The 25,437-nt window shown below is 41.9% G+C and overlaps 3 protein-coding genes across 4 annotated transcripts; 2 read left to right on the forward strand and 1 right to left on the reverse strand.

The window, feature by feature from the left end:
- Positions 1-2,409: 2,409 nt before the first annotated feature.
- On the forward strand, positions 2,410-6,756 carry LOC111950468 (pleckstrin homology domain-containing family B member 1). The gene is made up of 6 exons (XM_023968075.2): positions 2,410-3,713; positions 4,693-4,845; positions 5,072-5,174; positions 5,273-5,312; positions 5,397-5,478; positions 5,846-6,756. Exons 1-6 carry the CDS (start codon positions 3,653-3,655, stop codon positions 5,977-5,979), a joined length of 573 nt encoding a protein of 190 aa, XP_023823843.1. The 5' UTR covers positions 2,410-3,652; the 3' UTR covers positions 5,980-6,756.
- Positions 6,757-9,566: 2,810 nt separating this feature from the next.
- Positions 9,567-12,516, forward strand: LOC111950470 (histone H3.3A). Its single transcript, XM_023968080.2, has 4 exons — positions 9,567-9,734; positions 10,578-10,722; positions 11,524-11,677; positions 11,858-12,516. The coding sequence occupies exons 2-4, from the start codon at positions 10,595-10,597 to the stop codon at positions 11,984-11,986; spliced, it is 411 nt and encodes a 136-aa protein (XP_023823848.1). The 5' UTR covers positions 9,567-9,734; positions 10,578-10,594; the 3' UTR covers positions 11,987-12,516.
- Positions 12,517-19,505: 6,989 nt separating this feature from the next.
- On the reverse strand, positions 19,506-24,306 carry LOC111950464 (homeobox protein otx5-like). 2 transcript variants are annotated; one of them, XM_023968067.3, is made up of 3 exons: positions 23,803-24,306; positions 22,589-22,764; positions 19,506-21,956 (listed from the first exon to the last, which is right to left on the reverse strand). In XM_023968067.3, exons 1-3 carry the CDS (start codon positions 23,891-23,893, stop codon positions 21,300-21,302), a joined length of 924 nt encoding a protein of 307 aa, XP_023823835.1. In that variant the 5' UTR covers positions 23,894-24,306; the 3' UTR covers positions 19,506-21,299. The 2 variants fall into 2 exon arrangements, with proteins under 2 accessions (XP_023823835.1, XP_023823836.1); XM_023968068.3 differs by having other exon boundaries at positions 22,589-22,740; positions 23,803-24,298.
- Between the last annotated feature and the right edge of the window lie 1,131 nt (positions 24,307-25,437).

Consider the following 25,437-nt stretch of genomic DNA (forward strand, 5'->3'; position numbering starts at 1 on the left):
ATTCTTGACTTCGGCAATGTCATTTACAAAATAGCCTCCATCACTCTACTCAGCAAACTGGATGTAGTCCATCACAGTGCCATCCGTCTTGTAACCAAAGCCCCATATACTCCCCACCACTGCGACCTGTATGCTCTCGTTGGCTGGCCCTCACTACATATTCGTCGCCAAACCCACTGGCTTCAGGTCATCTATAAGTCTTTGCTCGGTAAAGCCCCACCTTATCTCAGCTCACTGGTCACCATAGCAACACCCACCCGTAGCACACGCTCCAGCAGGTATATTTCACTGGTCATCCCCAAAGCCAACACTTACTTTGGCCGCCTTTCCTTCCAGTTCTCTGCTTCCAATGACTGGAACGAATTGCAAAAATCACTGAAGCTGGAGTCTTATATTTCCCTCTCTAACTTTAAGCATCAGCTGTCAGAGCAGCTTACCGATCACTGTACCTGTACACAGCCAATCTGTAAATAGCACCCCCAACTACCTCATCCCCATATTGCTATTTATCCTCTTGCTCTTTTGCACAACAGTATCTCTACTTGCACATCATCATCTGCACATCTATCACTCCAGTGTTAATGCTAAATTGTAATTATTTCGCCTCTATGGTCTATTTATTGCCTTACCTCTCTACTCTTCTACATTTGCACACACTGTACATATATTTTTCTATTGTGTTATTGTTTATGTGTAACTCTGCTTTGCTTTATCTTGGCCAGGTCGCAGTTGTAAATTAGAACTTGTTCTCAACTGGCCTACCTGGTTAAATAAAGGTGAAATAAAAAAAGATTATCTTATGCCAAAACAAATGCTGAGTGCCAACAAAGCACAAACATATTCAAACAGAAACACTAATACAATATTATAACATGTTATAACTCTCTGTTAGGCTTTTACAACATATTATAGATTATGGAGATGTACTGTTACTGGGCCTGATGATGTGCATGTTTGCACTGAATTGGATAAATCAAAGTTATCTTAGCTGGTTTGGTGTAAGGTAGTGATGTGAGGTGAGCTAGCAGCAGGTAAGTGGAGAGCACAGTCTTCTGAAATCGAACAACATTTGCAGACCCTGCAGTCTAATTCCACTTGTATCACCATAAGTAAAGGGATAGGCCTGTGCTGTTCACAGAATTACTTTACTTGAGCATGCTTTCCTAGAAGCCAAATAATTGCTTGCTGTCATAATAATGTCCTAACAGGTGAGAGCTGATGTGGCATAATGTCATATCTAGTTATTTTGCAAGTTGGCTGGTGTTTTACCAAGCAATTTAGCTGAACCACACATTGGTTTGTGTCATCGGGATTGTTGAGATAACTGTTGAGACACTAGATGTCATGAATGTTATTGACATATGATATATGTTATGTAGCCCCTTATGACAGAGGACTCTAAATAAGTGCTACCACCAAGCTTTTAAAACAGCTAGACGTTAGTGTGATTTCAGGCAGGGCAGGCCAGTAGATAGGGTTAAAAAAGGGTTGTTCTTCTGGAAAGGTGGAGTAAGTCTAAAAACACTTACACTCTAAACATTGCGCTTCTGTGTCAGTCACCACCAAGTACCATTGACCTCCGATTGAGTACTAGTCCCAGTATCCTACAGAGCACACTAGTAGAGAAATGTGTGTATTTCAGAATGGCTACAAGTTCAGATTTCAGAGGTCCTCAGGTTTGCTGGGCTATGGTGAATGTTGAGGGACTGTCATGTGATGTCATGGAACGCAGTGGGTCACTGCTGACTTTTCTGACCATGATCTCCAATAAAAATACACAGCGTGTGGTACTGATAGGGGTAGAAATAGTGCCATCTAGTGGCAACGGAGTGTAAGTGTACAGAGAGTATAAATAGAGTCCCTTATGTTGAAGGTCAAACCCTGAGAGGAATCCAGCGTTCCCACAGTCACAATACAATGGCCAACATTCAGTCCCAGGCAGCAGTATGTCATCAGAACATCTGGCTAGCAGTTTTTCCCCACTAGGATACGCTTCATGACTCACACATGGTGAAAATAGAAACGGATCATCACCAAGCAGGGTTGGGGTCAATTCCATTTAAATTCCAGTCAATTCAGACACCCCTGGACCCCCCATAACAGATCAGAAGCCCCCCCAAACGAATTTAAATATCAATGTGAGGCCCAACCCCACAATTGCCAAAGATATCGACATCAGGCACCCCCATGACATTTTAGGCTCCCCAAGAGTCAATGTATAATAAGAACCCTGTGGCTAAGTAAGCATCGCTACTGTCTTCCTGAAACCTGAAGTAGGGCTATTGTTAGACACAGACTCAGCACTGCATTGGCTTTTTTGGGTCAGTGGTATTACTGGTGCTTCTGGAGGACGTTGTGTTGTGGTGTGGGTTCGAATCTTGGTTCTGCCATGGCAGGGATGGACCACATTACAGATGCATTAATTGTTAAATATTACAGTGTGATTAGTAATAATGCATCTATAAACAGCTAATGTGTATATATATACTTCTATAAATACAGTTATTGATATTCTTTCTCTGACCTTGAAAACAATGATATCCTCATTGGCTATATCCAGATCATTCTAACCATCTCAAACTCAAACTCTCTATTTAATACACTGACCTGAGGCAGTGACCATGATACAGGCACCAGAAATGAGGTCATCATTATACCTCCATGGGATTTGCTCACTTGGAGGGAACAGAGTCTTCTAGTAAGGTTTAAAATAGAGCCAGGGTGATTCCTTAGTGAATCAGTCTAATATACCTTGACATTTCTGCTGGGTTCACTTCAAATAATTGACTTATTTCTTAGCAGACCCACATGTGTGCTTATAAAAGTGCTTGGGCAGCTTTCATAACGATGTTACAACAGTAACTCAAGTATGCTCAGGTCAACGGTGCACCTGAGTTAAAACAGGAATCAGAAACGGACAGGCCATTGGGCATTTTGGGCAAATGGCAGATGGGCTGGTCCATCTTTAGCCCAGTCGATTGGTTAAAAAAAATTGTTTGACCTAGAATTACCCTTATTTGGATAATAATGGGTGTCTAAAGGAAAAAAATGTGGCAGTGTGTTAGAAATGCCCCAAACAATTTCTGGTATCAGTCTGTCCCTGACAGGAAGGTTCTCCTGAGTTACCCAAAGAAAACTATAACAGTTAGCTAATTCTCATGGTGTTATTTTAATGCAGGGATTAAGGTGTTTGAGTGTGTTATGCCTTTTTCACTATGTGCTATCAACACATGCAGTAGTCCAAGAAGCCCAATTCCTAAAAACAGATGACAACATGTGCAAAATATAAAGAAAGGCAAAGCAGAGACAATTTAGTAAATAGTGGAGGAATAAGAGGAGTTGGGGAAGGAGACGGGAAGTGAAAACATTCCAGCCAGAGAGGGAAGCAGAAGATAAATCAGGAGAGAAGGTGTGGCCAATCCAGGCCCACTAATCCCAAGTGATCTAGTTCAGCCCCATTCTCCGCCTCTCGCTATCAGATTAGAAGTGTGGGCCAGAATAAAAATAAAGGCACCGTAAAGGCATCTCTCTGTCTCTCTTTAGACGACTCCTCAAACAAGAACAAACACTTGACAAACATAAAACATACACCCCTGGTACAAACACGCTTTTGGGTTTCCTCTCTGGATTATTTGGGGTGAGGAATTGTAACATGGACAGATCTCCGACCATACACATAGCTCTGCTGAAGTCAGGCTGGCTCTGGAGACAGAGTGAGTACTGTAGATTCAATGTTTCTCAAATAATGTCATGTTGTAGTCTAACCTCGTGTCTACCTGTTTTGGTCTCAGATATAGCCATAGCCATTGCAGGTACTATCTTTACCAAGTGTAGACTTCAACGGCTAAACATAGCATAAGAAGTTGTGTGGGGCACTAGTATCAGAGAAATATCAGCACTGTATAGAACACTTTGAAAGACAGGTTAAGGCCAGGCACCACAGGCTGGCCTTAACCACAGCCCAGTCCATGCCACTCTCTCCAAAAACAGTTCTCCCATGTTCTTAAAACTGACTCCACTGAAAACAAAATGGAGGACTCTGTTGATGTCATCAAGATCGCTAACAGATTAACCTACAGTACCTACCATTTAGCTTGTTTTGATGAAGCCAATGCACTAAAGGGCATCTTTGCCCTATTTATTGAGTTGCGGTTGCTTGTCAAAACTACTGGATTTTTCAATAAGATCAGAATCGTTCTAGAAGATGAATGTTACAACTGTTATGAAATTCCAACCCTTACTCTGCTTGTCCAGCCTGGCCATAATCTAATTAGCTTCCTGTCTGTGTTAGCAAATCAGTGACTCACGCAGAAAGGCCACAAGCCAACCACTGGGGATTCACCCTCCGGAGAAAAACATATACAGATTTACAGCTTCAACGATATAAATACAAAACACTCAAAATGGCTGTAGGTTTACCCATTATAGACCCACTGGCAAGAATGCGTCTTTGAGATTCTTCTTGTAATAAAAAATGCTATATAAATGTAATCTATTATTGTTATTACTACTATTATTATATGCTGAATTGAGACAGAATCATATCTGGCTGACAGTGCATTTCAGTTAATGTGAATAAATAAAAGTATACAAAATGGTCAAAGTCCAAACTGACCGTTAGGAAAGTGGACATCTTAACCTAACCCCAACTCTACTCCATCTCCCCCCCACGCCCTTCCTGCCTCCCGTCAGCATCCATCTTAAAGCGGTGGAAGCTGAATTGGTGTGACCTGTGGATCGATGGGAGCCTGGTCTTCTACAAGACGGACAGCAGGCGAGAATTTGAGCACCGAGTGGGTCTCAAGACCAGCTGTGTGAGCGTCAAGTCTGGCCTGGAGAGTGCAGGTGAGGAGGAAGTGTCTGGAAAGATGGGGATGTTCAATATGACAATGGGTGCTTCCGAAATGGCAATCTATTCCTTAGGCCTATAGTGCACTACTTTTGACCAGAGCCCCATGAGACATGCTGTATGCTTTATTACATAAATAAAGAGGACTTTACCTCCAAAAGATTTTGGCCTTTGCTGTGGACTTATGTGTGTGTAACCCTAGCTGTCTATGTTGTTGTACAGGTCTCTCTCCCCCAGAGAACCACCCAAGTGAGAACATGGTGGTGGTGCAGCTTAGAGATGGCTCCACTGTGATCCTGTGTGCCAACAGTGAGGACGAGGCACTGTGAGTCTATATTATTTCTCTCTCCCTCTCTCACACACACACACACTCTCTCTCAATCCACTTCCTCTCTTTCTCCTTTTGTCATTCTGTTTTTGCAGAGCATGGAAGTTGACAATTATAGAGGCGAGACGAAACCCAGTAAGTAAACCGGTAAACCAGGGTTTCCCAAACTCGGATTCTTAGAGGACATTCTTGTCTTATCGTCTTGTCTTTCCCACTTAGTTCCCGTATGACCCATACGACGACTCGTACCAGTCCGTCCCAATGGACGGCAACAACACCATCTACCTCACCCCTGGATCAGGTAAAGACAACACAACACCCAAGCTCTGAGTCGTAATCATTATTGCACACTGTGGCAAAATGTTTTGCAACGAAAAATGAAAACAAGTGTTTCTTATTGGACAAGTTCAGGTAGTCCCTCCTTGTTTAAGTCCATTTTCTACTGTTAGGTGCCTAGTGAATACAACTCTGATTTCAGCAAGTCAACAGGGTGACTCTAGCACTCCTTTCCAAGACTCCCTGAAATTAGTTGTTGACAAAACTATCCTGGTTACATCAAATCAGAAAAGTCTAATAAAACACACTCGTATATTCACTTATGCTCCCGTAAATACTGTAGTACATCCTATATTCAGCATCCTGTCTCTCCCTCCCTCTCCCTCTCTCAGGTACGCACCACATACTGATCCAGAGAGACCCATACGACGGCATAGGACAGCAGGTGGCACTGGGGCTACTGGCGGGCATGGCGGCGGGTGCTGCCATGCGCTCCTTCCTCTGGATGCCCTTGTTCTTCTGTTGATAGAGAAGGTCTCTGATCTGGACCAGGCTGCTTGCTTGGCGCCCTCCCCCAGTGCGCTAGCTCCATGAGCAGGGAGGCACGGTTGGGAAATGCCCAGGCTGCTGTAGGCCTCATTCCTACAAGTCTTTTCTACAAGCCTCATTCCTACAAGCAGAATAATAGTGCACGAATGTGTGTGTGTGTTTTAAGTTTTAATGTCCCATGCACACGTACAGTGAAATGCCTTTTTTGCAAGCTCTAACCACAACAATGCAGTAATCAATAACAATGTAATACTAAAAATAACAACGTATAACAAAAACACACAAGATATAAAAATAAGAAGAACCCGATAAAGTAAGTAAGCATACAATATCAGGGTCATTGTGTTTGTGTGAGCGTGCTTGCATGTGTGAGCGAACGTGTGTTGACAAATTGGTTTACAGAACAGGTTGATGGTAACATAAATATGTCCTTTATAACATATGCTGTGTGAACTCAACCTATTTAGTAGAAATGCATATGAAACGTATACGGTATGCAACATACAGGATGTATGAAAAACAACATCCCGATCCGCATATTCAGCTGCCTGAGGTTAATGGAACCCCCCCCCCCCCCACACACACACACACAGAACCATTGACTGCAATTATTTTTAAATAAAAAAATTGAGGTGCAAAAATGTATCACTTTAATTAACCTTAGATCCTGTATTTAAGCTCATGTACAGAATGTAATTCACTATGAGTACAATGCTGCTGTTGTTGTCAAATTTAATAAAAGTTTTCAAAGCCATGGATATGAGAATTAATATTCGATGACAGTAGAAACCTGTCTGGAGATGGTGTTCCATGACAGACCACAGTCCTTCATATCCGTCTCCACTGTTCACCTACATGTCTCTTTGGGGCACCCACACTTTCTTTCTATAATATAAGAGATAGACAAATATGTATTCAATATGTATAATGTATTACACATCAGTAGTAGCCTACACACTAGTCACTCACAATCTACGTTTTCTCCAAAATAATATTCACATGATGGTGAATTTCAGAGAAGCACACCATTAGAGAGACAGAGCTCATGAAACTAACGCATCTCCTACCAACTCACAGTTAGCCTACATTCAGGGGTGAAATTGATGGGGAATGACTGGGAACTGAGTTCCCAAATGAAACTAATTTTAACATCTAAACATTTCTTTAAAAATGAATTCACACTGACACAGAGGGATTAAAAATCATTTTAAAAACCTGCTTGTTCATGTGGTTTTTAGCATCGATTCATAAACCGAGAATCTGAGTCTGACCCTTCCACATCCATGCCTTCCCAGTTCTCACCATAAAAAAATAAACCTTCCAACAAAATCAAGGGTTGTTTTCTAATGACATTCTCCTTAGTAACACTGTTATTCAAACTGGTTAATCATAATGGGAAGCCTGTTGTAAAGTAGGGCTACAGTAAGCGAAATTATGCACTATATAAATTATAATAAATGACTTAATCTCTAAATGATAAGATTACATATTTAGTCATTTTTTTCAATGAAGCTCTCAAATCATGACTAAAGAAAACCCTTGATTTTGCACCTTAAATAATCGTTGATATTCCCTTTTGACGATCAATTGGCATCCAATTATGGTTTCAAAGATTTCATGGTAGGATATACTGACATGTTTCTCTACATGGATTACAATATTATTAAGGTTTAAATGAATGAAAACAACCCCTAAATTTAAGAGGCTATATGGAACTTTTGCCTCTGGCGTGCTCTTGAGCCAAAAGGGGTCCCAAATCGACAGAAATGTTCCAGAAAAAACTTTATAGGCCTTAATGACACTCAGAGGGAACCATTAGCCTATAGCCTTGCTGTAATGTTATGCCATATGAAGAAAAAAATCACATTTTGCTTTCTTTTACCACTTTCCCAGATTGTGTGATGCGGTGTTGGTTGTTTTGAAGATCTTGTATTTTCTAAAGAAATTGTCACTAAACTGCCATATTTTCATACACAAGCCGCGGCATAGGTCTGCCTAGCTGAGATACCCCCAACTTTGTTCTCTTACACCGACATGGAGGCGGAGTTGGTTTTGATAGCTTTAAAAACTGGCGATTTGATAGCTACAACATTGTGTCACCATCACTCAATACTTGTAAAAATTCTGAAAACGCTTTACCTTTAACTATGCTAGTACTGTACAACCGCGATGGTTCGGCGTGGTGGTGAAATTCATACATTTAATTAAAACTTTAATCGATTATAACCGCCGACTTTTTCGTAATTTGTGTTGCTCAAATGGAGACGTAACGTCCGTCATGTACTGCTGGCTGGGCTGCAACCTAAACTGAGATTCAACTGGCACATTTGTATTCGCGCTGAGTTGGGCAACACAAATGCGCTATCCACCCACAGATAGAACAATGAGACAGATATTTCACCGGATGTATAAATATGAAGCATCCGCGTGGCGTTTCTACGGTAGTGAGAGAAAGCCCACTGGCGCGCAGTGGGAGAAGACGGAACGAGATGGATTTTTGCCTACATTCTGCAAATGTTGTCATCGATTAAACATTTGATCTTAATACAGTTTTCTGTTCCCAAAAATATAATTCATTATGAACAGAGTGGACTAAGTTTTGTAGACTTTACCCTTGCACACGCGCATTTCACGTAGTAGGCGTTCCCTAACAGAAATATGCAGATGTATGCTAGAACGGACCAATAGGTTAATAATTATATAACTGATTAAGTCTTCCTTGTAGAATGCTGACAGATGTATATAATATATTGTATTGTTAAGATGCTAAAACTTCACTTAATAGCTACACTCACCAACACAGGATACCCCTCATGCTGGCCCTGACCAAACTGATACATTGCCCCACTATAGTCGCACTTCTCCACGTGGCTAGATTTATAGTGGTCTTCCCCCCTTTTAATTCTCTTATGCTCATCCTTGAAAAATGCCATAAGGTCTGAAATAGACACCAAAGTCAACATACTGTACAAACTATTATCTAGGCTAAGTAATACACAAATATTTTTTGATCTACTGCTCTGCTAACTAGCTAGCTAAAGTGTAATAAGTGGCTATCTAAAACAGAGAAAGAGGACAGAAGATTGGGAAGAAGTTCAACTCTTTATTCAATTATTTCCAAAACAGCACATGGATTCATCATGGTTTGGGCAAAGGTATCCGTTCGCCCTGGTGAACGGTAGCCGACAGTGTCGGATAGAGATGATGTCCAGGAATTTGGTCTTGCTGAGGTCTTCCCTGTTACACGTCAGTTATCTCCCAGTCTGAAAGTCTGAGATCTAGAATGAGGCCCGAGTTCCTGAGTTGGAATTCCGAGTTGGATGACCGTTCAAATCGATTACAAATAAATGTAGGCAGTTGTACTGAGAGGAGACTGTGCCACTTTGGCATAGCAAACGCTTTTGAAAAAGCAGACAAATTCAAGCAGTTACATATAATTTATTTCACAAGTAATTGTTTTAGCACCTTAGGTTATTTCGTACTACATTACTTCAAATCGATAAAGAAATCACTAGAAAGCAATGAAAATGTTACTTTCAGGGAACACTCCAACCATCAGAAACTGTGTTTACAAAATGAAAGCAGTTGCATTATGGGAGAACAATGATTGACACGGCAGCCATTTTCCTACGGGGCGCCCTGTTCCCATTGTGTGAGAGATAGTAAATACTGACACTGCTAGAAAACCATAACATTTATTTCCTTGCGAAAAAACGTTTATATTCACGTCAGGTAAGTGGCACATTTTGGCATATATTTTTGTCTAAAACACTTAACCACTGTTTTATATAAGTTTCAGATGGGTTAAACTTCATTTTATTTTAAAATAGCATTTTATTCCGACGGTGTGGAAATGGAGAAGCGACTGCCGCGATGCTAGAGAAAAATGCTTTCTACTTCACTGGCCGAGGCAGATGTAAATTCCGCTCCAGTTTCATGTGCATTTTTACTTCGCTCGTACGGTGTAAACAAACGTTCACCTACAACTCAGAGCGACTTTTTGGATAGCTACAGTTGTCTAGTTTTATGTTTTAATGTTCGTAGTTCTGAACATTGTTTAGTTTTTCGAAGATTTTTGAAAGTTTCTGTCCCGCTCTTTGCCTGTATATTGGTAGGCTCATTCGATTGCTTCTTCATCTGCGGCCATAATCTTGCGGTTAGAGGGCGGAACTAGGGTTTGTGGACCCACCCATACGCTGTAAACCGTGTATCTCGATTGGTTGACAGCGACGACATTGCCCACTGGATTGGATGTATTTCGATAGGCGATCTGCATACTAGTTTTATTGGTTGGGCAGTATCCCAGTATTCACGGATAGGATAGTGGCCCGCTGTTTCTGGATTGCAATGCAGCTGATCAGCAAAATAGAAAGTTATCATAACAGAGTAGTACTCCAGACGGAAGCGTTTCAGTCATAAATTCTCAATAATAGCAACACACTAGTATACATTTAACACTTGGGAAAATTGTATTGCAGTATATTTGTAACTCACAGAATTTTAGGGATTGTATCTAACAGAGCATTGTCAACACATAAAAATAAACAATTGAATGTATTTTTACCTGTCTCTCAGGTGATAACTAACTTGTCATGGCTCGTACCAAGCAGACCGCCCGTAAATCCACTGGGGGAAAGGCTCCACGTAAGCAGCTGGCCACCAAGGCTGCCCGCAAGAGTGCACCGTCTACCGGTGGGGTCAAGAAGCCCCATCGTTACAGGTAAAGTATCGGTTCACCCCTAGAAATTAGCATTAGTGTTCACCACAGATCGTACATGTCATGGTCAGCTGGCAGTGGTGTAAAAATACTTTAAAAACTTTTACTTAAGTACAATTTTACTGGATGACTTTTACTTGAGTCATTTTCTATTAGGGTATCTTTACTTTTACTCAAGTATGACAATACGGTACTTTTTCCACCACTGTCGGCTAGCGATACAGCCCCATTATGACATGTAAAGCTTGTGTGAAACCACAGAGGTGGTATCAATTCATATTGGTGTGGAAATGACTTGACACTCCAATTGGTCACTTGGTGTGTTCAAAATGGCACCCTATTCCCTATATAGTGTACTACTTTTGACCTGAACCCATAGGGAATAAGGTGCCATTTCAGACGCAGCTAATGTTTTCAATGAGCAGTTCCACAAGCCTTATAACTAAGCAGTGACTGCTGGTAAACGTCACCACTCAGTATTTGGGGCGGCAGGTAGCCTAGTGGTTAGACCGTTGGACTAGTAACCGAAAGGTTGCAAGATCGAATCCCTGAGCTGACAAGGTAATAATCTGTCGTTCTGCCCCTGAACAAGGCAGTTAACCCACTGTTCCTAGGCCGTCATTGAAAAAAAAAAAATGTTCTTAACTGACTTGCCTAGTTAAATAAAGGTACAATGATTATTATTTTTTTTAAATTAGCACGGCCAGACACGACCAGTAGAATTCAGCATGGGGAAATGATCGATGAAGTACTATAGTAGAATATAATTACCCCCCAGTCATACTGACTGTGTGTTGGTTCCAGGCCCGGCACCGTGGCCCTGCGTGAGATCCGTCGGTACCAGAAGTCCACTGAGCTGCTGATCCGCAAGCTGCCCTTCCAGCGCCTGGTGAGAGAGATCGCTCAGGACTTCAAAACCGACCTGCGCTTCCAGAGTGCAGCGATCGGAGCTCTTCAGGTCAGTGGCTGTGTGTGTGTATGTGAAGCTCTGTCCCCCTTAATCCAGATCCTGTCCTAATTGGCCTACTACACAAACGGGAACAAAACAGCATGCTCAAATAATTTTTTGTGTGCTGACTTATGCATTTATATATGTGTGTGTGTGTGTGTGACATTTCTTCTCTCTGTCTGTCTGCAGGAGGCCAGCGAGGCATACCTGGTGGGTCTGTTTGAGGACACCAACCTGTGTGCCATCCATGCCAAGCGTGTCACCATCATGCCCAAAGACATCCAGCTGGCACGTCGCATCCGCGGGGAGCGTGCTTAGCCCGCCCGCCCTCCTTTCCTTTTTCTCTTTAATGTTTCACCTCTATTCTCTTTGTTTCTTTATCTCTCACTGTCCTCACTCCCTCATTCGCCCCGCCCTTCCATCTCACCCCCCAGCCCCCTCTCCCTGTTTTCTTCTTGGTAGACTTTAGAGTAACCGTGATTATGATGAGAGAAACGTGTTGAAAAGTCTCGTCTCTCATAGTTTTTGTCTTCAGCAGATGTTTTAGGGTACCTTTTTCGTGCATGTAGTAGGTGTCGCTGATCAGACACACACACAGGTTTGTGCGTCCTCAGCTCTCATAAAATAAAACTCACTCACATGCACAGGTGGGCAGACCAGAAGGGCATCGCCCGGGGGCTAGTCTGCTTAAGGGGAGTGGCAACTTCCACAGCAGGGTGCTACTAAAACTAACCCCAGGGCTGTCGGTGTGTGTGTGTGTGTGTAAGCTCTGATCAGCCAAGCAAATTGTATTCAACAGCAAACAAGTATCATCTTGGTTACTTAAAAATAATTCATGATTACTATCATTGTGGATATTGTGTCTATTTTTTTTAATATATATATATATAATTCATACATATACACCTTTTCTTTTGACTACTGCCAGAGACATCAAAATAATAATACGAAGAAGAAAAAACGAAGTGATTGACGTTTGGCAAACTTCTGTTTTTACAGAATTATTTTTAAACCAATCAGAAAGAGCTTCTCAGTTTCATAAGAGCTACTGTTCCAATGGCAGCCACATGGGGGTGATATATACCAGCCCCCCTCCTATTTAGCTTTTTCTCACTATTAATCTGTCATTATCCATGATACTACTCTCAATCTCTACCCTATCTCCTCTTAAGGTTAGTTGTGTTCGGCATTAGAGTTGTTACACCAGTATGAGTTGACTTTGTAGTAGCGAGAGTTACTCTTCAAGTTTGGGTTATTTTCTGACTTTCTCTCACTTCCTTTGTATACTGAACAAAAATATAAACTGAACATGCAAACATTTCAACGATTTTACAGTGTTACAGCTCATACAAGGAAATCAGTCAATTGAAATCAGTTCATTAGGCCCTAATCGATGGATTTCACATGACTTGGGGGGGGCGCAGCCCTGAGAGGGCATAGATCCACTTGGGAGCCAGGCCCACCCACTGGAGAGCCAGGCCCAGCCAATCAGAATAAGTTTTTCCCCACAAGGCTTTATTACAGACATAAATACTGTTTCATCAGCTGTCCGGGTGCTGGTGTCAGACGATCCCACAGGTGAAGAAGCTGAATGTGGAGGTCCTGGGCTGGCATGGTTACACAAGGTCTGTGGCTGTGAGGCCATTTGGACGTACTTCCAAATTCTCTAAAACGACACTGGAGGCGGCTTATAGTAGAAAAACTAGCATTCAATTTTCTGGCAACAGCTCTTGTGGACATTGCTGAAGTCAGAATGCCAATTGCACGCTCAACTTGAGACATCTGTGGCATTGTGTTGTGTGACACAACTAAACATTTTAGAATGGCCTTTTATTGTGCCATCACAAGGTGCACCTGTGTAATGATCATGCTGTTTAATCAGCTTCTTGATATGCCACGCCTGTCAGGTGGATGGATTATTTTGGCAAAAGAGAAATGCTCACTAACAGGGATGTAAACTAATTTGTGCACACAATTTGAGAGAAGTTTTTTGTGCATATGAACATTTCTGGGATCTTTTATTTCAGCTCATGAAACATGGGACCAACACTACATGTTACCTTTATATTTTTGTTCATTATAGATCTGACCATAGAATCTATCAGTTTCCTCAATTTGTGATAAGCAATATAACCTCATGTTTGTTTTCTTATATTTGTTCTTATTCTTCAAGATTTTCAGATGTTTAAGCTGATCTTTGTATTTTCCAAATTCCTCATATTATGGTGGTAATAAATAGATGTTACACAAAATAGGTGTCTGTCAGTTTCCTTTTCTACAAATGTTTCACTCTTTGCTTGTGTAACGGATGTGAAATGGCTAGCTAGTTAGCGGGTACGCGCTAATAGCATTTCAATCGGTTACGTCACTTGCTCTGAGACCTGAAGTAGGGTTTCCCCTTGCTCTGCAAGGGCCGCGGCTTTTGTGGAGCGATGGGTAACGATGCTTCGTGGGTGACTGTTGTTGATGTGTACAGAAGGTCCCTGGTTTGCGCCCGTGACGGGGCGAGGGGACGGTTTAAAGTTATACTGTTACATTGGTGCCGTGACCCGGATCACTGGTTGCTGCGGAAAAGGAGGAGGTTGAAAGGGGGGTGAGTGTAACGGATGTGAAATGGCTAGCTAGTTAGCGGGTACGCGCTAATAGCATTTCAATCGGTTACGTCACTTGCTCTGAGACCTGAAGTAGGGTTTCCCCTTGCTCTGCAAGGGCCGCGGCTTTTGTGGAGCGATGGGTAACGATGCTTCGTGGGTGACTGTTGTTGATGTGTACAGAAGGTCCCTGGTTTGCGCCCGTGCCGGGGCGAGGGGACGGTTTAAAGTTATACTGTTACACTTGTTGTGTGCATAGTCTGTAAGAGTTGTACGATTTTGATTGATGAAACATTCCAGTGGGCTACCTCTTGATTTGAAAGAATATAACTTCTAGATACAACTAAAAAACCAAGGACCTAGAACTCGTGTTTTTGCAGGCAAACAAATGGCAAAGCTTCAAATCATGTTTTTAAAAGGTAATGTTGCTCTCATGGAATGTCATTATAGAAACCAACTGCTGTTTGCATGTGAAACCAGTAGAATTTTGACTGTGCTTAACTCCTTTCCGTAAATTTTTTATCCTGAAAATCTCCCCAGTCCTTAACGATTACAAGCATACCCATATCATGATGCAGCCACCACTATGCTTGAAAGTGGTTCAATTATGTGTTGTATTGGATCTGCCCCAAACATAACACTTTGTATTCAGGACAAAAAGTGAATTGCTTTGCCACATTCTTTGCAGTATTACTTTAGTGCCTTGTTACAAACAGGATGCATGTTTTGGGATATTTTTATGCTGTACAAGCTTCCTTCTTTTCACTCTGTCAATTAGGTTAGCATTGAGGAGTAACTACAATGTTGATCCATCCTCAGGAGAAAACTATCGCAGCAATTAAACACTGTAAGTATTTTAAAGTCACTTCTTTAAACCCTGGGCGGTTTCCTTCCTCTCTGGCAACTGAGTTAGGAAGGATGACTATCTTTGTAGGGACTGGGTGTATTGATTTACTGCTCGCCCGGGGCAACTTTACAGATTATTGTATGTGTGGGGTACAGAGATGAGGTAGTCATTCAAAAATCATGTTAAACTATTGTTCCACACAGAGTGAGTCCATGAAATGTATGAACTTATTTAGGCTTGCCATAACGAAGGGATGAAATACTTGACTCAAGACATTTCAGCTTTTCATTTTTAATTAATTGTAAAAAATAATCTAAAAACATAATTCCAATTTGACATTATGGGGTATTGTGTGTAGGCCAGTGACATAAACATCTCAATTTAATCCATTTTAAATTCAGGCCGTAACACAACTAAATTTGGGAAAAGTCAATGGGTGTGAATACTTTCTGAAGGCACTGTATCAGAGATCTGTGTTCATACAGGTAGACAGGCCTGTTTTCTTTCCTAGTTCTTGTTGTAATGCCCGACCAGAGGGTGGAGAAGTTGAACAGCAGTAGATTCAACACAGTTGTAGCTATGTGGGCTAATATAGTCAAAATGTTTGCCTTGGGGTAAATTGAGGGTATGTTGAGACAATGTTTGAGCCAATGGCAATTTGAGCAAATATAAGTGTTTTTCCCCCCAGGTGTAATGCAAGGCATTATCGCTGGGATATGAGGCTTATGTTTAAAGTGTTAAGTGTAAAAAAAAAAAAAAAAGTATTAAGTGTATAATAGGTGTTAAGCCTGTGTCAAAATATGCTTAACATTATTGTCATTGTATTGAATTGTGTTTGGGAAATAAAGATAGACATGGTTTTAAAAAGTATAAAATGGAAACTCAAATGGTAATGTATAGATGCATCACTGACTACACCAAAGTATAGCAATTATAGCAATTATATTGTATTCACTAAGGCTTCATTTTCTGTTGCAAAACCATTTGATACTAATGAATATCACCCTGGTCCTGCAGAGTTACAGTGGTATGCAGGGGTTTGCTCCAGCCAACATAGCATCAAAATACCTGATAGAGTTTATAAACTCAAGGTCTCTGAATGAAGTAGACTTGTGTTGGGCTGGAGCTAAACCATCCACGTCCACTAGCTCTCCAATGATCACCATGGTCGGTGACCATTGCTTTACAGTACAAAAAAAACAGTTTTATAAGGGTTTTTGTACAATTGAAGTCGGAAGTTTACATACACTTAAGTCATTAGAACTCATTTTTCAACCACCCCACAAATTTCTTGTTAACAAACTATAGCTTTGGCAGGTCGGTTAGGACATCTACTTTTTGCATGACGCAAGTAATTTTTCCAACAATTGTTCACAGACAGATTATTTCACTTATAATTCACTGTATCACAATTCCAGTGGGTCAGAAGTTTACATACACTAAGTTGACTGTGCCTTTAAACAGCTTGGAAAATGACAGAAAATGACATGGCTTTAGAAGCTTCTGATAGGCTTATTAAAATCATTTGAGTCAATTGGAGGTGTACCTGTGGATGTATTTCAAGGCCTACCTTCAAAGTCAGTGCCTCTTTGCTTGACATCATGGGAAAATCTAAAGAAATCAGCCAAGACCATAGAAAAAACATTGTAGACGCCCACAAGTCTGGTTCATCCTTGGGAGCAATTTCCAAATGCCTGAAGGTACCACGTTCATCTGTACAAACAATAGTACGCAAGTATAAACACCATGGAACCACGCAGCCGCCATACCGCTCAGGAAGGAGACGTGTTCTGTCTCCTAGAGATGAACGCACTTTGGTGTGAAAAGTGCAAATCAATTCCAGAACAACAGCAAAGGACATTGTGACGATACTGGAGGAAACAGGTACAAACGTATCTATATCCACAGTAAAACAAGTCCTATATCGACATAACCTGAAAGGCCGCTCAGCAAGGAAGAAGCCACTGCTCCAAAAGCGCTATAAAAAAGCCAGACTGGTTTGCAACTGTACATGGGGACAAAGATTGTACTTTTTGGAGAAATGTCCTCTGGTCTGATGAAACAAAATAGAACTGTTTGGCCATAATGACCATCTTTTTGTTTGGAGGAAAAAGGGAGAGGCTTGCAAGCCGAAGAACACCATCCCAACCGTGAAGCACGGGGGTGGCAGAATCATGTTGTGGGGGTGCTTTGCTGCAGGAGGGACTGGTGCACTTCACAAAATAGATGGCATCATGAGGATGGAAAATATTGAAGCAACATCTCAAGACATCAGTCAGGAAGTTAAAGCTTGGTCGCAAATGGGTCTTCCAAATTAACAATGACCCCAAGCATACTTCCAAAGTTGTGGCAAAATGGGACAACAAAATCAAGGTATTGGAGTGGTCATCACAAAGCCCTGACCTCAATCCCATAGAAAATGTGTGGGCAGAACTGAAAAAGCGTGTGCGAGCAAGGATGCCTACAAACCTGACTTAGTTACACCAGCTCTGTCAGGAGGAATGGGCCAAAATTCACCCAAATTATTGTGGGAAGCTAGATGAAGGCTCCCGAAACGTTTGACCCAAGTTAAACAATTTAAAGGCAATGCACCCAAATACTAATTGAGTGTATGTAAACTTCTGACCCACTGGGAATGTGATGAAAGAAATAAAAGCTGAAAGAAATAATTCTCTCTACTATTATTCTGACATTTCACATTCTTAAAATAAAGTGGTGATCCTAACTGACCTAAGACATTGAATTTTTACTAGGATTAAATGTCAGGAATTGTGAAAAACTGAGTTTAATGTATTTGGCTAAGGTGTATGTAAACTTCCGACTTCAACTGTGGTATACATGTATCAGTTTACCCACTTTTTTATTTTTGTGAATAGGGTTTATTTTGAGAATAAGTTTTTTTTTTTTGCATTAGGGTACCCAGATCTTTTACCACTACATCTTGTCTGACCTAAATGACAAAGGTATCAATACTCTATTATTACATTTGGCTGACATCTCCATCATTGAGAAGTTAGGGTAGTCATTGGACTCAAAATATGAAACTGATGTGACTACGTGTTTGTGTTCCCTTATGCCCTAAAGAGAAAGAAATGCATTACTTTAAGGGGTCATGAATTGGTCATTTTGGTCTTATGTGGTTTAGGGTTTTGAGTTTGTAAGTATACTTCAGAGAGAAGAGTTCGGAACGGTCTTGGGTGGCCAGGGTCATGTTCATCAGAACACAAAATGGGAAACATTTTGAAACACTTTGCAACAGATTTTGTTTTTCTTCAGCTATTCTTCACCTTGTGTCTGTTTGCTTCACTTTGGCAGCTAATGAAAACGACCCACATTGGGATATAATAAGGAACGCTGTTTGTCTCTATGTTCACCTTCCCCAAGGTCTGCTGGGTGCTGCTGTCCATCCCTCCCTCCCTTGCTCCATCCCTCCCCCACCACATCTGCTCCTTTTAGAGATTACCGGCAACATGTCTGTCTGTCTGAATCTATCCGTGCTGACGACCAGCAGATTACAACCGCACTGCACCCTCCAAAAGAGATTAACCAATCAGGACGCAGACAGAGACAGAGAGGGCAGGGATTAACCAATCAGACCACAGAGAGGGAGGGCAGAGGGATTAACGTGGCGCGGAGTGGGATTAACCCAGCGAGTTGAGTGGGTACGTCGTGTGCGTATTCAGTGCGCTATGGAAATCTCTCTAGTTTCCCTTTTACGTCTAAATACTATACTGTATAATGCTTGTGTTCAAATGAACACTTCATCAGTTGAGGAAAATGGCAAATCCACTCCTATGTTATTCATTCCCAACATTGTTAGATACATTTGCTGCTCTCTGAAAAATAAAGTTATTCTATTCTATAAATTAATAGGTTATGTATTCATTTTTAGAGTCCCCATTTGTCCAAACTTAAAGTACCAAATTGTTAACCTGTCACCACATGAGAAATCTAGTTATCTCCAGACACTGTCAAATATGTTATGGAATCTGTCTTTTGCCGAGTCTAGATTCCAACACACATTCGTAATGAAGACGTCTTATGCGCAGCGATAGGAGCATTGATAGGAGCATTGCTGCAGAGTAACTCAGTGAACTCAGTCCCCATCTCTGTTATGACATACACACACACACATCGCATACACATCACGTACACATGTTGTACTCACAAACACTCACATACAAGTATACACACTCACACAAATTTCCACTTGAAGTCAAATTACATGGCATGTAACCAGGTCAACTAGGGATTACTGGGTTGTCAGAAGAGGAGGGTGAGGTGGAGTAGTGGGTGTGTGGAGGGAGGCAAAAGGGGTGTAAGAGACTGGTAGGAATGGGGGAGAAGAGATGTGCTGGAGGGGAGGGGTTGCACATAGGAAGAAGGACAATAGACAATACTTTATGTCACAGATGATAGCCTTGATTGTTTTTTTGACATTGAGACATTAGTGGAAGGAAAGAAAGGGGAAGTAATTACATTGTCCTCCATGATAGCAGAGTTTGAATTCAGCTGTAATATGTTTTAACCATGGCCTGAGTGTTTCAAATCAGTTTATAGTTAAGTCTTTTCCGTATAGCATTATCATCAAGGGCGTCTACCTTTTTATAGAGTATATGGTATACTTTGCCTGTTCAGAGAGAAGAGAAGTGATTGAGACCAGAAGATTGAGAGACATGTAGATGGAGAGACAGATAAACAGGGAAAGAGACCAAGGCCGTAGCTACATATGAGGGCACTGAGGTCCGGACCTCTGTACTTTCTAAAGATAAAAAAACAAAAACAAACATTTTCGGAACTCAATCAGGGTCTCAATTTACTGTTGAGAGTTAGAATAGTAGAATACTCAAGGTGCAATTTTGAAACTTGGTTGTGCATCAGCAGTTTTCCTCTTGTTATATGTCACTCACTGACTGAGGGAAAGTGAGAAGGGAGAGGTAGAGGTGGGGAAATAGAGACAGAGGGAGAGAGAATAAAGAGTTACAGAAATGGGAAAAAGACAGAAAGATGGTGACAGAAAGAAGGATGGGGAGATAGAGAGAAGGAAAGAGAGACAGAGGGGTAATCCTGACTAATTCACTTAGAACATTGCTGAAGGGAGGGTAAGAGGATTGAGCCCCTCCAGAATCAGATGAGCAAAAATAACCGACAGCAAGATACACTGGAGAGCCATGTGGGCCAAGGTGGAAACACGACAGAAACTGTTAAGAAACACAATAGAAACCATAGCTAACTAACTAACAACATGGTGACTGTTATCCTCAGAAGTCAACTGGTCACTTGTTTACTTCTGGTTCAGTCATGTCCTTGAACTGAACTCATTTTGATTTAGAATACCAATACATGATGTACAGTACGTTTGAATGCAAACCTGATCATTTCCTATAAATTGTGAAACCAAAATGTCACTCAAACTTGTAATCACAATAATTTTTGTTGGGCATAAATGTAGATTCAAAGTTAGCTCTAATATTTCACACAACCAAACATATACTTTTTTTTCTCCATCAAAATATAATAGCAATGATGCTAGCCTAACACCATAGTAACACGTTAGCTCCAAAAGCCTAAAAGTAACCAAATGAAAATCTAAATTGTAACATAGAATAACAATGACTAAACTCAAATTAACACTGACGGTTTTTCAGAACAAAAAAAGAGAGAGACTAAGAGAGTATCAAAGCTCTGTAAATGTGATCTATTGTTGTGTTTTTTGAAAACAAAACTCAAGCCATCAACAGCAGAAAAAACATCAGAGGAACGATTGAGTTTAGCGTGGCTGTATCAATAGAATTCTCTTGAGGATGTCTTTCCATCACAGACCAATCAATGCATCTGAACCATGGTGTGTGTTTAAATCAGTTTCTAGCTGCGAGTCTTTCCCATAGTATGATCCTCAGGGGCATCCTTCCCTTCTACTGTATGAGAAAGTAAATGGACCTGATATCCTGCAATCACAGTCAGGAGGTATCAATAATGTCCCCTGGTCTCTCTTCTCCTCTCTCCCCTGAATAGAAAACACATTCTACAGGGGTTGTAAAAACCAAGCTTACAAACGAGAAACGGAGAGAAAAAAATAAGTGTTCAGTCAGAATCATTTGATCGTACTGTATATCTGGCGAGAGCCTCATTCAATCACAACTCCTCCCTCTTCTTCTTCTTCCTCTTCTTCTTCTTCTTCTTCCCACTCTCTCTACAGCACCTGGAACTTCCAGGAATTCTGGTCTTTGTGGTCCAGGCAGTCCATGGTGCTGAAGCCCAGCTTCCAGGCCTGCTGGTCTTTGTAGTCCAGGCAATCGACGGAGGTGAAGCCCAGCGAGGCGGCCGTGCCGTAGCCCTGGGAGGAGAGCGAGGCGGGTGACTGGCTCAGTGAACCCCCCATTGAGGGCACGGTGATGGGGCTGAGGGCACCGCTAGCCGACAGCTGCGAATGCATGGGCGACAGGTAGGCGCTGCAGTCCAGGCCCGTGAAGTAGGAGGAGGTGCCGGCATAGCCCTGGGCATAGCCCTGGGCGTAGGCCTGCGGCTGGCCGTAGCTCATCGGGTAGGCAGAGGGCCGCTGCATACAGGGCGCCGAAGAGGCCAGAGGGTCAGGGAGTGGTGAGATGGCCGGGCTCCAGATGGAGACGGCTGCGTTGCCAGGGTTGTTGCCGCTGGGCGGCAGGGAGGGGCCCGATGGGGCTGGGGAGGGGCTGTAGGAACCAGAGGGGTTGTTGGCTGAGGGGTCTGGGCCGGCGCCGGGCTGGTCCTGGGCGGGCGACGCCTTCTTTTTGGGCGGGCGGGGCTTGGACTGGCCGCTGCTCTGCTGCTGCTGTTGGCGGCACTTGGCGCGGCGGTTTTTGAACCACACCTGCAGAAACAGAGACACACAACACAGCTACTTAGCATAGAGACAGACAATATGTGGAAAAACTGTGATGGTGATAGTAAGTTGTTTGGTGGGAAGATGGCACTATGTTACTACATCATTGTTGATATATCTGTCACTATGTCAATGTGCACCTATACTCTGTGATATAATGCAACTGTCAAAACCAGTTTTTGTACCAGATAGAACTGTGAGCCAAACTGTCACGGGTGGGGGATGTATCTGTACAGAGCATTCAGTACATGTCCTTCTACAGTCCTTACTACAATACTGGTGTATTGTATTCTTCCATCTGAGAGCACTCTCTTACCTATGAAGGTGGACGTCATTTTTTTTTTACCACAACAACAATTTTGTAACACTGTTTCGATTGTGTAGGTATTTCTTCCACTGTCCATGTTGTTATAACTTGAAAGGAGCCCCGATTGATAACATGCATAGATGTAAATTGCACTAACTGCATAACCTGCATAGGCCTACTCTAAATGTACTTCTAAATCCATTACATTGTCATATAGACACCTGTTGGTGAGACGAGAAGATGAGACTAGAACCACTTATAGATAGAGCCATGTCTGACTAAACATTTTATATATATTCACATTACACCGTACCTGTACGCGTGACTCGGGGAGGTTGATCTTGAGGGCCACCTCCTCCCTCATGAAGATGTCGGGGTAGCGGGTCTTGGAGAACAAGGCCTCCAGGATATCCAGCTGAGTGCGTGTGAAGGTGGTTCGCTCGCGACGCTGCTTTCGTGGGGTGGCTGAGAAATCCAGAGACACAGAGACTGTGTGATAATAATGGTAATGATGGAATGGCATTAATGGACAGCAGCACTCCTCAGTGCTCAAAGTGATTGACATTCACATTGCATTTCATTAGGCCTACAGTCCATTGGTAAAGGGTTTGGATATGTGTTGATAACAGTGGTATTGATTTCATGACCCCTCATGACACCTCTCTATAAGACAATAAGTAATTGTGCAATGTCATATAGTTTCTATGATCATTATGTTAATTTGAGATATTCATAGTCATAAAATAGTCAGAGCAGGTATTAGCCTAGTAATAGAAAAAAGGCCAAAGAAAAAAGAAAGAAAACTATAGGAAAATTCAGGTCTATGTGAAAACGAATCCTTTCCTGATTAAAAGACTGTGCCCATATATGGGAAGATGTGTGTTAGGCTAAATGGTGATTGTCTGTCTGCAAGTTGAACAGGTGTCACAACTGGTGATGATGGTAATGGCAGATGCAAAAATAAAATTTGGACAGAGAAATGCATAGCCGACTGTAAAGGACCAGGCTACTCTCACATTTAGCCAATTTGGACTAGGATTACGCTAAACTGTCATCATTGTCTATAGATATGGTTTTCGTTTAATTCTCTATTCTTTTCAATGCTCACAATTATTTCATATTTTCTTTTTGATTAGGAATCGCTGTTATCTGACACTAGCCGACCCTTTGTGGAATAGGTTATTGTCATGGAACCAGTCACATAATAATCTATTATTATTGATATTGTTGATATTATTCTTGTTGTTGTAGTTATTGTTATTAGTAAGCTATGTTATGTTTGGATATACATTATTAACGGGGTTGAAAAATTCATGGTGCACGGACTTGAACGCATGAGCATGAGCCGCGTTCATCTTTGGACTTGAACGCATGAGCATGAGCCGCGTTCATCTTTGGACTTGAACGCATGAGCCGCGTTCATCTTTGGCCAATGTAGGCAACAAAACAAACTAAATAAAACAACATTGGTAATGAGAAAAAAAGTGGTAAATTACAATAAAAAAGTGGTAGTATTGCTATACTCACATGGGTATCCAGCCGTGGTGTGTAGCAGGTCCATCCCAGACATGTTTAACCCGTTCATGGCGTAATGGGGTTGCTTAATGTAGGACATCATCCTCGCGCCGGGCTTTTATGCCTTCTCGCTCACTTGGTCGTCTCTCTGAATTGACACACACGACCGGACGTTCTTGGGAGACTTGGCTATTTCCCACCAGTCCCTCTTGGTCGGTAAATTTAGGCCTCGCTTCAAGTCAACCTCGCCAAGTGCGTAAAAGTGACAAGGATATCTTGATATCGGAAAGTTCTTTGTCTTTCTGTCTTTTTACTCTTACTCTTTCTCACTTTACTGACTTATCGAAAAAACCAAACATTTCTAGTGCGCTCCTCGTGACAATTGCGCGCCTCAGTTTATGTCAAGGTAGATCGCGCGGACCCTTCTTTTTTGACGCGCCAGGAGCAGGTTAAGAGGCGCGTGCTGCAGTTGAGCCGGGGTGAAGCCGCTACACTGATTTATTTTACAGACACTGTGAGCTAATTAGAGGGACGACGTGGACTCATAGAAACCCCTCCTTCCTCTCTCTCCCCCCCCTCTCTCTTTCGCTCCCTATCTCTTTCCCTCCTCCCGCTATCTCTTTCGTCTCTGCCCATCCCACCACACATGTTCCTTTTATTCCGAGAGACATTTAGAAACAATTTTGCAGTTACGTCTACTTATTCAATTCACCATGTAGAGGCATCAAATTTTTACAGCATTTATCACATTTTCATCAAACAATATAAGCATTATATGTATAGGCTACAGTTAATGTAATCGTTGAAGGGTTGGTTAAAGAAAATAAAAAAATCTTACCCAACCTGTCAATTTTATTCAAACTAATCATTTTCATTGCTGAAGCAAAAAATAATATTTAGCCGTGTATTTTTTTAAATGCTGTCGATTTATCAACAATCGATAAACATTCGTTCTTTAACATTTGAAATCAAGGCATAAGATTATCCATTATAGTCTCAGACATACATTATACTGTATATATAAAAGTATGTGGACACCCCTTCAAATGAGTGGATTCGGCTATTTCAGACACACCCGTTGCTGACAGGTGTGTAAAATTGAGCGCACAGCCATGCAATCTCAATAGACAAACATTGGCAGTAGAATGGCCTTACTGAATAGCTCAGTGACTTTCAATGTGACACCGTCATATGATGCCACCTTTCCAACAAGTCAGTTCATCAAATTTCTGCCCTGCTAGAGCTGCCGATCAACTGTAAATGTTGTTGTTGTGAAGTGGAAAAGTCTATGAGCAACAATGGTGCAGCAGCAAAGTGGTAGGCCACACAAGCTCACAGAATGGAACGGAAAAATTGTATGTCCTCGGTTGCAACACTCACTACCGAGTTCAAACTGCCTCTGGAAGCAATGTCAGCACAATAATTGTTCATCGTGAGCATCGTGAGCCTTAAATCACCATGCGCAATGCCAAGCGTCAGCTGGAGGGGTGTAAAGCTCACCGCCATTGGACTCTGGAGCAGTGGAAATGCATTCTCTGGAGTGATGAATCACGCCATACCGTCTGGCAGTCCGACGGACGAATCTAGGTTTGGCAGATCCCAGGAGAATGCTACCTGCCCCAATGAAAAGTGCCAACTGTAACGTTT

This window comes from Salvelinus sp. IW2-2015, linkage group LG23, assembly GCF_002910315.2.
Source record: "Salvelinus sp. IW2-2015 linkage group LG23, ASM291031v2, whole genome shotgun sequence".
Classification (NCBI taxonomy): Eukaryota; Metazoa; Chordata; class Actinopteri; order Salmoniformes; family Salmonidae; genus Salvelinus; species Salvelinus sp. IW2-2015.

Excerpts from the sequence above, each read along its gene's own strand:
- LOC111950468 (XM_023968075.2), top strand. The coding sequence starts at position 3,653 with ATGGACAGATCTCCGACCATACACATAGCTCTGCTGAAGTCAGGCTGG. Across the intron at positions 4,846-5,071 it reads GTCTGGCCTGGAGAGTGCAG|GTCTCTCTCCCCCAGAGAAC; the intron begins GTGAGGAGGAAG and ends GTTGTTGTACAG. Across the intron at positions 5,313-5,396 it reads TAGAGGCGAGACGAAACCCA|TTCCCGTATGACCCATACGA; the intron begins GTAAGTAAACCG and ends TTTCCCACTTAG.
- LOC111950464 (XM_023968067.3), bottom strand. The coding sequence starts at position 23,893 with ATGATGTCCTACATTAAGCAACCCCATTACGCCATGAACGGGTTAAAC. Across the intron at positions 22,765-23,802 it reads CACCACGGCTGGATACCCAT|TCTCTGTGTCTCTGGATTTC; the intron begins GTGAGTATAGCA and ends ATTATCACACAG. Across the intron at positions 21,957-22,588 it reads TCCCCGAGTCACGCGTACAG|GTGTGGTTCAAAAACCGCCG; the intron begins GTACGGTGTAAT and ends CTGTTTCTGCAG.
- LOC111950470 (XM_023968080.2), top strand. The coding sequence starts at position 10,595 with ATGGCTCGTACCAAGCAGACCGCCCGTAAATCCACTGGGGGAAAGGCT. Across the intron at positions 10,723-11,523 it reads AAGAAGCCCCATCGTTACAG|GCCCGGCACCGTGGCCCTGC; the intron begins GTAAAGTATCGG and ends TGTTGGTTCCAG. Across the intron at positions 11,678-11,857 it reads CAGCGATCGGAGCTCTTCAG|GAGGCCAGCGAGGCATACCT; the intron begins GTCAGTGGCTGT and ends GTCTGTCTGCAG.